This window comes from Sinocyclocheilus grahami, unplaced genomic scaffold, assembly GCF_001515645.1.
Source record: "Sinocyclocheilus grahami isolate Dianchi unplaced genomic scaffold, SAMN03320097.WGS_v1.1 scaffold362.1, whole genome shotgun sequence".
Taxonomy (NCBI): domain Eukaryota; kingdom Metazoa; phylum Chordata; class Actinopteri; order Cypriniformes; family Cyprinidae; genus Sinocyclocheilus; species Sinocyclocheilus grahami.
The window spans coordinates 1,524,071-1,537,580 of record NW_015505541.1 but is presented as its reverse complement, the minus strand read 5'-3'; the positions used below and the strand labels follow the sequence as shown (position 1 = coordinate 1,537,580).

The 13,510-nt window shown below is 36.5% G+C and overlaps 1 protein-coding gene across 1 annotated transcript in view; it reads left to right on the top strand.

The window, feature by feature from the left end:
- The first annotated feature begins 5,889 nt into the window (after positions 1 to 5,889).
- Positions 5,890 to 13,510, top strand: part of LOC107549126 (hippocalcin-like protein 1) — an 11,141-nt gene continuing 3,520 nt past the window's right edge. Inside the window, exons 1-4 of the mRNA XM_016230109.1 lie at positions 5,890 to 6,100; positions 6,210 to 6,275; positions 12,216 to 12,634; positions 13,169 to 13,274. Of these exons, the coding sequence (XP_016085595.1) occupies positions 12,257 to 12,634; positions 13,169 to 13,274 (484 nt within the window). The 5' untranslated portion in view covers positions 5,890 to 6,100; positions 6,210 to 6,275; positions 12,216 to 12,256. The remainder of the gene's footprint in view (positions 6,101 to 6,209; positions 6,276 to 12,215; positions 12,635 to 13,168; positions 13,275 to 13,510) is intronic.

Genomic DNA, 13,510 nt, shown 5'->3' with positions numbered 1-13,510 from the left:
TGTTAATGGCTTTATATATTAAGGCAGGTCCTGCAGGAATGGGAGGAGAGATGGTAGCTGCACAAAGTAAATTCCCCATTCCAAAGTTCATATCTTCTGCCTCTGTGGCAGGACAAAGGCAACTATTTCATGTAATGTCAATGGTTTTTCAAGTGGAGAGAAAATGGAAAATGCTTTTCCACTTAGTTTGCTTGATCTGTTAATTGATTGGTTGATTAATGCCCTTTTTCGTTTATTCCTGTCATCCATGTAACCTCTGTCTTATTGAAAAAATACAAAATAATTACATTTGTAAAATTGGAGTAGTTGTTTTTCAAGTATTTTAACCAACCTTTTATATTGGTAACATCTCAACAAGTTCCTTCTGGCTCCTCTTGTGATGTTATGTGACGACAGGAAGCCTGTCTTTCTTTTACGCCTTCTTACTTATGATGTTGCAAAGTAGGACATTATGGACCAAACCAGATGAAGTCATCTAACTAATCTTGGAACAGACATATTTATTTGACTGCATTTTATTTTGATGGCATTTGCCAAGGGTATTGCCAATCAGACATGACTGAACTGATACTGGAATTAATGATTAAACCTTCTGCCCTTTTGTCCCATTTACTTTATCCACTAACCTCTTATTTTGTGTTGTTGAATTAATACCAATCATGTTTGTCCTGGCAAGTCTTCTTGGGTACACAGAAAGTTATTTATATAAAGCATTTATTTTTTGATTTATGGAAAGCTACTCATGTTCTAGAATTGGTCCTTAACATCCTTATAAGCATCCCCAGCTTTTGTGATATAGAGCACTATGCAGGATCCTTCCCTGTAATGTTTGTTATTGATTACTTAAACAGTAGTACAACAGACAAGAAAGATTATGTCTCCTCTTCAAAAGAGAAATGCTATCCTCATTCAAAGCATTGAGCAAGACACTCAATCTGTAGAGGCCAGCAGCCACATGAATCTTTAACCTGTGTATTTGAATATGTCTCTTAAGCGTGCACAATAAAAAAGATAAATTGTATGAATTCATGTGTTGCACTGATCAAATTGTCATTGATTTATATTAAGTTTGTCTTGTAGTCTGTCTTCTACGACCTGGAACTAATAATGCACTGTTTGAGAGTCTCCTGTATTGAGGTCAGGTTCACACATTTGTCCATCAGCTGTGAATGATGTCTGACGCAGAGACCTGACTGATAAAAGTGTGTGTAGAATCAATAACCATGTTAATGAGGGAATGAGCATATCAGTGTCTGTGTGCGTGCGTGCTTGTATGCATGCTTCTATGTATGGCTATGTGCAACATAATGTACCACTCACATCAGCACAAAACCAAGGTTTCACTCTATGTTGGTGATTGATGATAACAGTAATCTGGGTTAAATTGATGATTCATGACTGCTTTAAAGGTCTCTGATCAACAGTAATGCTGAAATAAAATAAAATTCCCTATTCATATATTATATAAAATAATGTTTGACACAATTGTTAAAGGTCCTTTTAATTTCCTCAGGTTTATAATCAGAAAAACACATCTTGATGCAACAGTATTTTATCCATTTTAGCACTAAATTTCAGGGGGAAAATATATTCTGAAAATAGCAAAAGAGCCTAAATAAACCAGCACAGGGACAATATAAGATTATATACTCTACACTGTAAGAACAACATCATAGAAAAACTTGTCTTGGCAGAAAGTTTCCAGTAACTTTCAATACCTGTTAAAATGCAATAAAGAAAATTACATGGTACATTGAGCCCTAATTTTTTACAGACTTTCTTAGAGTAGCTATATTTTGTAGATCAAAGCATTATACAGACTAAAAGTAGCCTAAGAAAGCCCTAAAGGAGTGGTTCCCAATCCTGGTCCTGGAGAACCCCCAACACTGCACATTTTAGATGTCTCCCTATTCAAACACACCTGATTCAACTCATTAGTGAAGACTCCAAGACCTCAAATGTGAGCGTCAGATAAGAGAGACACCAAAAACGTGCAGTGTTGGGGGTTCTCCAGGACCAGGATTGGGAACCACTGCCCTAAAGGAACATTTCTACCCGAAAAAGAGTTGATTCTACAAGATGCATCAGGATCCCAGTGTGATAGTGGCATAAACCATGTAATGCAAAAGAATAGTTTGTGCAGACAGGGACATTAGTCAGCTTTTATTTTCATTATTTTATATATGCATGTTATTTTTCTGTATTTTTGTAAAAGCACTATGAGAAAGAAATGAAACCAGTGCACTTCTCTTCTCTTCATCTTATGTAAGATAGAAAAGACAAGTCTGTCAATATCTTAATCTTGATGTCAGTGGACTTTTAAATAAGTATTCATGATTAAACAGGGTTGCTGTGTGCTCTCCTTTTCCAACTAAAAGACTGGTCTAAAGTCTTAATAGAGAAAATGATTTCTTCTCAGGGTTAGGATTGGGTTGAGCTTTGACATACTGTACAAGAAAGATGTGTAATGACATTATCGAACACAGACAGTTGCGCAACTACTGCAAGATAACTGTTATCTAATCAAATAGACCACAAATAAAAGCCCTTTTGGTGAGGGTTTGCATGAGTGACTTTGTCAGAGATTTTATTAAGGTATATATTGTTATTCATTATTATTAATATTGATGCTAATAATACAATAAAAAAATAATAACATTAATAAAATATTTTCTTTATTCAATTTATAATTGTAATCATTTGGGACTGTTGTATTGGTCTATTGTATCAGCTGTACCATGCTTGCATTGAGTAAAAACACAAAATGCACAGTATTTGTACAGAATGTACAGTGTATTGCCTCAGAAGGGATTTGAGGTTTGCAATACACAACTTTATCAACACTTACTCTGATTACAGGCAGTTTTCGATAAGGTTTTGAGCTTGAACAGTTCTGGGATGCCGTATATTGTGCAATAACGGCAGCACAGGCTCATATGCTGTATGTTAAACAGGCAAAGAATCATGTTTAATGTAATGTAAAAATGATTATAGTAAACTGAAATGGCAAACATCTAAAAAAAAAATCATGAAAACATATTTGAGTTTAATATAGTTTACACTAGTACAAGTAAACACTTAATTTTCATATTTATTCACAAACAAGTGTACATAATAAATATTACATATTCTTAAATACTCCTAGACTTTATGATAGCATGCATAAATTTTTAGGAGACACATTTGTTCATTTACATGCTGCATGGACTTTGATCAGGACATTTGAGTTGGATCCAACCTTCGTTCTTGCATTGATGAGCTTATCGTTTGTCTTAGGAGGCAAGTTGCTTACCTTTTCGAGTAGATAATGCTATAGATCTTCTTACTGAACAAAATGTTTCTGTGCTTTAAGTCCTCAATGATATTGTGTCCTGTCTGCAGTCAGAGTCTTTTAATTAAAGGAAATCTGAAACATTTCTGTTGTCTAGATACTAGATACATGAACTTTCAGTTACGGTATGACAATGGTGACTTATATAGTGAATTTTATTTTGCTAGATTTTAAAACTATTGCAATGATGCTTGAAACCATTCACTCTCAATGTAGATACTTTGGTTTAGTTCAGAACATTCAGTCAGCACAGCAGGGCCTTCTATGAGACCTCATAATGGGAGTGGGAATTGCTTAATATGGTGGATATGCTGTACAATCGATGCATGTACTTCATTCACATGCATGGCATGTCTAATACTTGTGACACCTAACACTATATCATGATTTAAGGAAGAATGTAGCTTTGTGCATTTAAACTGTGGAAGGTACACAGAAGACAACAGATGGTACGAATTTTTAAGAGCATTAATGTTGTTTATTAGTTTAAAACGTAACTCCAGCCTTATCCCATAATCCATTATATAAAGTTAATGGCAAACCTGATAAAAACTGACATGCATTTAGATTTGACTTCTTTTGAACAGCATTGTATATTTGACAAAATTTTAAAAAATCTTACTTTTCTTAATAGTTTCTACATAACATTATGTACCATTAATGCAGAGTTTCTAAAAAGCTAGATATGTTTGAGAGAGGAGACATTTACTTGCAGTCTGATTGGTGCTGATCTAATGGGTGGTTAATTTTATGCCAAATCAACAGACAAAAATCAATCATCTCAACCCCAACAACCAGCATGTATGTTTGTTTTGTAGTTAAACTTCGCATCCTAAAATGAAATCTTAAAGCTGGACTTTACAATGCAGAACATTGAGTGCTATGACTTTCATGCCACCACATGAAGATTTGGCCTATTAGTTTATTTATTTTTTTTCTCAATAAAATATTTCACAATTTTGTAATAGTTTAATTGGTATGTGTTATAAGATAAATTCAACTGATTATAGATTTTATATTGATTTGCTTCAAGTATTTAATGTGTCAGACAGACAGACAGATAGATAGACATAGATAGATAGATAGATAGATAGATAGATAGATAGATACATAGATAGATAGATAGATAGATTTTATGTGTATATGTTTGTTGTATTTCACTTTATGCAAACTGTTTTTCAGCAGAAAAGAAGTCTGGAGTCAAAATGACATGGAAATATCAGCACGCTTCCATGGAGTGACCATAAAGTCCATTGCCCCTGTGTGTCTGAGGTACATTTATACTGTCAACATTAGCTGTTTGTTTTTGAGCTCAGTGTCATCTCAAGTATCATGTTTAAACATGGGAGGTAGTTTATGGGTCTGGGGTCCATTCAGCTGAGAAATCTAAATGTATATAAAAACAAATATTATAAAAACATAAAAGAAGTTTTACTTGCGTAGACTCATAGCTGATTCATGCAATTACAATGTCTTGTTATTCCTTAACAAGAGCAAAGGTCATTTGTACAATCATAGATCAGAGATCATGAGTGTTTTTCAGGTTTGGAAAGATGGTTTGTTTTTAAAATAATACATAAATTAGATGAAAGTGTCTTTAGGTTAACAAGCCCTTATCGATGAAGTATGAATCATATTGCATTTCAAAAATCACATTTATTTTAGGAGAGGACATAAATTGCATATAGGCCTAGAGTTTGGATAACAACTGGGTTTGATCAGAATGTTGTGAAAAAAATTGACTGTTTTTACAGGCCTACAGGAATATACAGTAGGCTAATATTGAAATGTGACGAGCTGTGTACACTTTTGGCTACAAGAGAAATGACAAGACAACATCTGCTGCCTCCTGGTGGAGATGTCGAACATATTTCCATCAGAGTTTTCCCATCTCAATCAAACCTATGAGCGCTAGAATTTTGTCAAATATAAACATCATTTTGGAACCGTGAGAATGTTATTCAGATGGTCAATTTGAGATATTAAAACATGTAAGACATCAGAACTGAGTATTAAAATATAAATCCATATTTAATACAGGGTGATGTTATGTGGGGTAAATTGCGTCATTAGGTACCAGGTAGCAGTGATTGGATATTGATTAAAATAAATATAAATAACTAAAAAAACTAAAAAGTTGCCACAAACTTACCACAATAGTACTAGTCACAATAGAGACCACATAGCCTCATTATTTAATGATCCCTTACTGTAAATAGCCTATACTTACATTTGAGCTATTCGGCTTCCCATGTTTTAAATATGAAATTCTTGTGATCAAGAAGAGAGACAACCTTTATGTCAAGCGTTATGGAAATGGGGTGCAACAATACGCGCTTTCTTTTCTGCTAGCGAACTGTTCTTTTTACAGTATATTGCAATCTGCTCTACTTCGAAGTGTACGGACTCGTCCAAAGAGTAGCACAGTGTTTTGCTCTCACTAGATCGCTGTGTGTGCACAGAAATGATTAATTATTTGTCTTCAACCATATCGCAACTTCAAACATGAGTTTAGAATGTGAATGTTCTCAAATATGATACTGACATCCCTTTCTCAGATCCACGAGTCCCCCCTACAGTCTAGTGGTGGTCTCGTCCATTGTCAGCGGAGCAGAGCTGTGTGTGTGGTGTCAGGTCTCTCGCGCAATGATGAGGTTTCAAGTGCTCCTTTGAGATGTTGGGAGTCTGTAGAATATTCTGCAATTTGTAACTTTTTCGCTTCGCTTTTATCACAACAACATTCCAACTTTTAGTCTACAAGATCGACCGGTACGTGTAAACATACCTTATTTAGTTTTTTGTTTGTATATGTAAGCTTCTGTTAGTTTTTTCATGGAGCGAAAATGTTGAAAGTTTTGTGAGGACACTCCTTCTTCAGGACCCGACGGACCAAGACTACAGCTGACAAATTGGGGGACATATCAGCTCTGTCATTTTCTTAGAGGCAAGTTAATGTCTGTTTTAAGCCTCTAATATATATTTTTTCAACAACATATGCCGCTGTTTGAAACCCATCATTTGCATGATAGCGGTCCACGAGAATCAATACACAGCTCTTTATGGCACCTAAAAGAATGAAGTTTAGGCTAAATACTAGTTTCATGTCTCATTTTAGCAATCTGCGATGGTTTTGGCAATGGTGCGTGAGTTCATTTGTGTATTTCTAGGTTGGAGACATGTATTTTAATTAAATATTTTACTCATTTATTATTTTTTTAGTTTATGGCAAGGTCGCCATAAAGATCCATGAATGTAAGCAGGGGCTGTTTTGAATGCCCAGGAAAACTGACCTTATGATGTTAAATGACTATTTAATCCTTTGCATTAATTTGATACATTAAATCACTTGATTTCCTCTATTATCCACCGAAGAAATTGACTTATATGTGAATACATTAAGTTACTTACTATATATAATATAACTGAGTGTATAATTATTGTTACACTGCTTGTGATAGTTCCCATATATTAATGTTTGCAGTCCAGCTTTTCAATGGTAGTCTGTAGATGGTCTGATAACAATAGGTTATTCTTCCAATTCACTTGCCATTTGTATTCTTAATTTCCCCTGTATTATGATCACCTTGTGGGTCACAGCATGATCTTCACAGCAGGCTATTTAATCCTTTGCATTAATTTGATACATTAAATCACTTGATTTCCTCTATTATCCACCGAAGAAATGGACTTATATGTGAATACATTAAGTTACTTACTATATATAATATAACTGAGTGTATAATTATTGTTACACTGCTTGTGATAGTTCCCATATATTAATGTTTGCAGTCCAGCTGTTCAATGGTAGTCTGTAGATGGTCTGATAACAATAGGTTATTCTTCCAATTCACTTGCCATTTGTATTCTTAATTTCCCCTGTATTATGATCACCTTGTGGGTCACAGCATGATCTTCACAGCAGGAGTAGGAGGTCGATTTCCCACTTTTCCAATCAAGTCCCTCCATGATGCCTTGCAATCATCTCAGTGGCATACCAGCCAGCCTGCCGTCAGTGTCAGAACAATTCGGAACCGCTGTCAACATTTCCATTTCCATCTCATCTAGTTCTAGTCTAAATCTGGTAAATACCAGCGAAACGTTTTGGGGAAATTCATCCTGAATGGGAAATGTATTGGATGACTTCTCGACATAATTACATTTAGCGACAAGCTATTTCGGGGGAAAATACCCTGAATTCTCAAACGAGGGTACAAAGCGGATTGTTTGTTTTCCTGTGATTTTACGGTCCACCAGAGCAGCAGAAAAACTGGGTTTTCTGTTCTACTGATCTTTTGAAACGTGGCTGTCAGGGTGCATTTTTGTTAGGCCACATTGGGGAATAGAAGGCTTAATGAGCCTCACACCAACACACACAGTTAATTGAGTTTATGTTTTATGCATGATGGGTCAAAGATGAATACTGTACAACTACATGCTGAATTGCACTGATGTGTACAAAGTGTGTCCCTCACTTTCCAGGTAACGTCTCTCTGGCTATTTGATCTGTGCACATGGCAACCTGGCTCATATTTTTGTTTAATTTGAATGGAGTGTAATGAAAGCTGTTATCCGGAAATAAATTAAGGGCAATAGTTGCACTGGTCTGTGAAAAAATACATGTCACGTGAGTGTGTGGAATCTGGTGGCGAGACACAACATTCACGTTTGCCAGAGTGGCAGCCTTGTAATGAGGGCTACTCTAATGAGAGGAAGGAGGGTAACAAAGACAAGTTTGTGCAACCAAGGCTACTGGAGTGAAACTGGAAACTAGGTCTTGTGTGGAAATCATAGAGGAATGTTTAGTCATTAGATGCAGTATAAAAGCCTCTGACTTATTGTGACAGAATATTCCCTTTAGAGGCACGGCAGGCAAGGGTAAAATATTTGGTGAGAGGAAAGTGCAACAGGGGTCAGTGTAATAGAAACTGGCATTAAGGATAAACAGAGAAAATATGTTAAACTAACAAATGCAAATGAAATAACATTGAAATACTCACAAGCTTGGCTGAACTGTATATATTGGCTTTTTTCCATACATTGATTGACATTTCCAAACCTATTTTCACCCTTAAAGTGATAGTTCACCCAAAAATGAAATTGCTGTCATGATTTCACTCTCCCTCTCTCAGGGTGTTCCAAACCTGTAAAACTTTCCTTCCTCCGTGGAAAAAGTGTACTGAAGAATGTACCAGCAATTTCTTTCCATGCTGTTCAAATGAATGGTAACTAGAGCTTTCAAGCTTTAAAAAGAAAAATGAAGCCTAATAAAAGTATCATAAAAGTGGTCCATATGACTAATGCTTTTTCTGAAGCCTCCATGCAATAGCTTTGGGAGAAACAGCTTCAGTTTACTGTAAGTGATGATATCATGTCGAAATGACGGTGCCTGATTTGTGAATATATTTTAATATTTATTTGGTTCACAAAATTTTGAACCAATCACTGTGATCCAGTTCTCACATTAAACTCAACTTGACTGCTTGTTTATGTTAAAACTGTCAATGAACAGCAAGTGAAAAGATTAGGTTTCAGTCTATTTGTGAGCAAATTATTCTTGTGAGTTGGATCTTTTCAATAAATCAGTTTTATTGGTTCACTAGACCAATTAGAATGAATTAGTTTGTACAGTTCTCAAGTTCTACTCAGTTGACTAGCTCTCTTTGTTAAGACTATCAGTGAATAACGAGCGAAAGGTTTAAATGTCAGTCTATTCATGAACAAAATATTCTTTTGAGTTGGATTTTTTTTCATTGAATCTGTTTATTTGGTTCATAAAACGAATCTGAACGAATCAGTCTGATCCAGTTTTTGAGTACGGCTAAACTGACTGGTCCTCTATGTTAAGACTATTAGTGAAAAACAAATGAGATAACATTTTTGTCTATTCCTCACACAAAGCTATCATAGGATTTCAGAAGATTTCCATATACTGTAAACTATTTTTATGATACTTTAAGGCTCCAGGTCCCATTCTTTGTAATTTAATGAAAAATGACCAGTAAATGCTTAAATTTCTCCTTTTGTGTTGCATAAAAGTCATACAGGTTTAAAATGACTGACATGAAAATATTTGAATGATGTCAGAATGTAAAATTTTTGGCTGATCTATCCCTTTAAGAAACATGAGGTCATTCTTTGGGGTGTTGACATAAGAAGCTATATGGTTTTCCCAGTTTTCTTTAGGGCGTGTGAGTGCCACTTGTATCGTTTATAGAAAGACGCCAGTTGTGAAACCACCTGTAAAGCATTATGGTTTGTGACTTGAGTGGCAGAGGATGCTTCTGAACCATGAGGTACTGGAGCATAAAGTAATACACCATCTGCTCTCCACCCACAATTCATTTGAGGAGATGTGTCTCACACTTCGCTTTTCTGATTCACTTTTTTTGCAAGGGGCTTTTCAAGCATTTGGAAAATTAGGGCTGTTTTCGACTCCTCACTCCTCTCATCATGTCTTTCATTTTGGTTCCTCTTCGCAGAGAATGAATATGTGGGCCTGATTCTCAGCTCTATATACAGTGGGTACGGAAAGTATTCAGACCCCCTTAAATTTCTGTGATGTTGTTATTTCTGCTGGATCAGGGCCTGTGGGGACCCCACTTTTTTCATTTTTTTCCCCATTTGACAGCAGCATGAGCTTACATTTTTTTCCTTCAGATGGAAAGTTCTGGGTTTCTTGTGGCTTGGTGAGTGTCTGAGGGAAAAGAGGGAGGGAGCAGCAAGCTACGCCCATGTTTATGTCTGTCTGCCTGCGTGCTGCCAGGCCAGTAGCTTCACCCATGTGACTCGAGCCAAGGGAGGAGCCACTCTTATGTTGGCCCTGGCAAACTAAGCAAACGGAGCAAAACCATTTTCTGAAGAGGTGGACATGTCTAGAGAATCAGGTCTAAATGCCTAGAAAATGTATTTCTCTTAGAACTTACTGAGATTGTTCCTCCTTAAGAAAGTGTAGCTTTAACTGAAATAAATTGCAGAAATAAATAGATATTTATGGTAGCGTTGAAAATGAAAGATTTTTAGGCCATGGTAACTCAGTAAGCCATGACGTCTTTATTTAGGAAAAAAAATCTGTCGCAGTGTTGCTTTGTGGATGCAGCACGAGATAGATGGCAGTAGGTATTTTAGTCACAGGAACACCAATTTATATCTATAATGAGCGGAGCCATGATCTCACTTGCCACCCTGCAGTCTTGAAGCCAGGAGCTTGTGGGCTAAAGTAGGACATCCTGATTCACTGGAAGGAAAGATGCTTGCATGAAGATATATTTTTCCAAACAGAAATATGCACAGTCTGGTCATAGTAATGGCCTTCTGTTTACACAGGTCTGATAGTGGCCAATTATATTTTTCAAAACTAATGCTAAACTACTGGTATTTTTAATAACTAAGTGCAGAATTCTTAAAAATATACTCTTTGTGTTCATGTTGGATATGGTTTTGAAAATATAAATTATAAAATGTCATGTAATGTAACCCTCAAGTCAAATGTTTAAATATAAAAAATTTTGATGTTATTTTATTTATTTACAAATATCATTAGTTATACTTTTTCAGGGTTGGACCACATGACATTTATGACCTGAACTATGACTTTGTTCTGCAAGGGTCCTTGCTATGATATCATTTCCTGTTTTGTTTTTGTTTTTTGGATGTTTCTCCATGTTGGTTGAACCACATGGCTTTGTTGGTCATGACTTGATGGTGACATTACTTTTTTCTAATATTAATAAGCAGTGGTGTTTTTTTTAAAGATATACAAAATTGTCAAACTACCTAAAAAGCTTTTCTTTTTATGAATTTCTTGCCCTTATCTCAGGACAGTTGTGTCATCCTGAGCTATTTTTTTTACTTTATGTCCCCTCAAATATATCAGAATTAATTTTAATACAGACATTAAAGATCGTAGAAGAAATTTATTCAACTCATTGTTTGAATGAGTTGCATTTTTTATGTATTTTTGGAAAATAATATTAGATCCGGAGGTTACACTTTATTTTAAGGTGTCCTTATTACATTGTAATTATACATTTAAGTACTGAGTAATATTAATTAACTACATGTACTTACTATATAGTTACGGTTAGGGTTTGGCTTAGGGTTACTTGCATATAATTATACATCATTTATTGTTATTATAATAGTAAACAAGGACACCTTAAAATAAAGTTTTACTGATCCGAACAAAAAAACAAACAAAACAACAGGCATTAAGTCATTGAGCTAAACTTTAAACAAGTCAGATTCAGAAAGGAATATGAACAGATAAACTGAAGAATGGAGGAAAAGGCTGTAGTAGTAAAAAGAGTGATAATATGGAAGCGAGTGCATATGGTCACGTAGCTTACAGAACCTATCGTTAAATTTCCCATCCCTGCCACCTCACCGTTTATATGGTCTTTATATGATTTGTTTAAATAGAATGAGCAGTGGCTCACACTCTGCCCCCTCTTAATGCCGCGAGCACAGGCTCATGTACAGTAAGCCACACCAACCGTTCCAAATTACCCACACACATGCAAAAAACACATCTCTTCATCATCTCCCTGGTAACCCACGCCGACTTGATTGTTGCTAAGGGGGTCTGGTGACAGTTATGCCCTCATATTAGCCTCCCTCAATGCTGCTCAACACCCTCCCCCCTTTACCCCACTGTGAAGGAGTCAATAAATTCTCACCTTAACAAGGCATTAAATGGTTTCCATGGATACCAGGATCCACTCCCTGGGTTTGGAAGGGTAACACATTTTCCATTATTCCAAAATCTACATCTGGCAGAGGAAATGTGGATCTCTTTATTCTGGTTTTTGTTGAAAGTATAAAAAAGGCTAATTTGGGGTTCAAAATTGCTAAGAAGCTACTTTTTTCTTTGTGTTTGTGCTGACAGGGAGCAGCAAGGATCTGGGAACCGTCTGTGAGAGAGTCGTCATGGGTAAACAGAACAGCAAGTTGCGACCCGAGGTTCTCAATGACCTGCGGGAGAACACGGAGTTCACGGACCACGAGCTGCAGGAGTGGTACCGTGGCTTCCTGAAGGACTGCCCGTCTGGCCATCTCACGGTAGAGGAATTCAAGAAGATCTACGCCAATTTCTTCCCCTACGGCGATGCTTCGAAGTTCGCAGAGCACGTCTTCCGCACCTTTGACACCAACGGCGACGCCACCATCGACTTCCGGGAGTTCATTATCGCCCTGAGCGTGACCTCGCGCGGAGGCCTGGAGCAGAAGCTCCGCTGGGCCTTCAGCATGTACGATCTGGACGGCAACGGATACATCAGCCGAGCTGAAATGCTGGAGATCGTACAGGTGAGGTACTTTTTAGTGCTCGTCCTCCTTTTGCTTTCATTTGCATTTCTGTATTTTACTCAGCGAATCATTGTTTTCAGAGCAGCTTGTTCCACATCAATATTGGCTCAGTCTAATGTTTGGTGATACAGACCTCCTGAATAAACAGATCTCCTCAATCAAGTGTTCCACAGGCCATATGGTCTTGCCACAAATGGGGGCCAAACACAAAGGCTTTGTTCGCTACTTCAAAGGGTCTGTTGACTCTCCATGTTAATAACGTTGATGGCTCTTCTACACCTGCGACCGAGGACACGTTATAAAACAATATCTGAAAGTGACATTAAATGTGTCTGGCAGAGAAACGAGCTGGTGATCATTTGCATTGATTACGCTGATAGGAAGTGTTGATTGAAGCGTTATGGAACTTTTGACTGGCCGTTGTAGCATTATAAAGACAGTCTTATCAAACTTGTTGCTATTGAAAACCGAAGCCTTTGCATGTGACAGCAAACTACCATATGCTTTGACACACAATTACATTCATCTTCACAGGCGATTTATAAAATGGTGTCATCTGTGATGAAGATGCCTGAGGACGAGTCGACACCAGAGAAACGCACAGATAAGATATTCCGACAGATGGATACGGACAACGATGGTACGCCTCTCGAGATCCATCTCCCACTCACTGTTCATATTTATATAGACTCTTAAGTTGAAGCACACAAAATGTCATAGAAACTGCACTTGGGAAAGAAAAAAAAGAAAAGAATATATTTATATATATATATATATATATATATACATTTATATAGGTTGAAGCACACAAAATGTCATAGAAACTGCACTTGGGAAAGAAAAAAAAGAAAAGAATATATTTATATATTTATATAT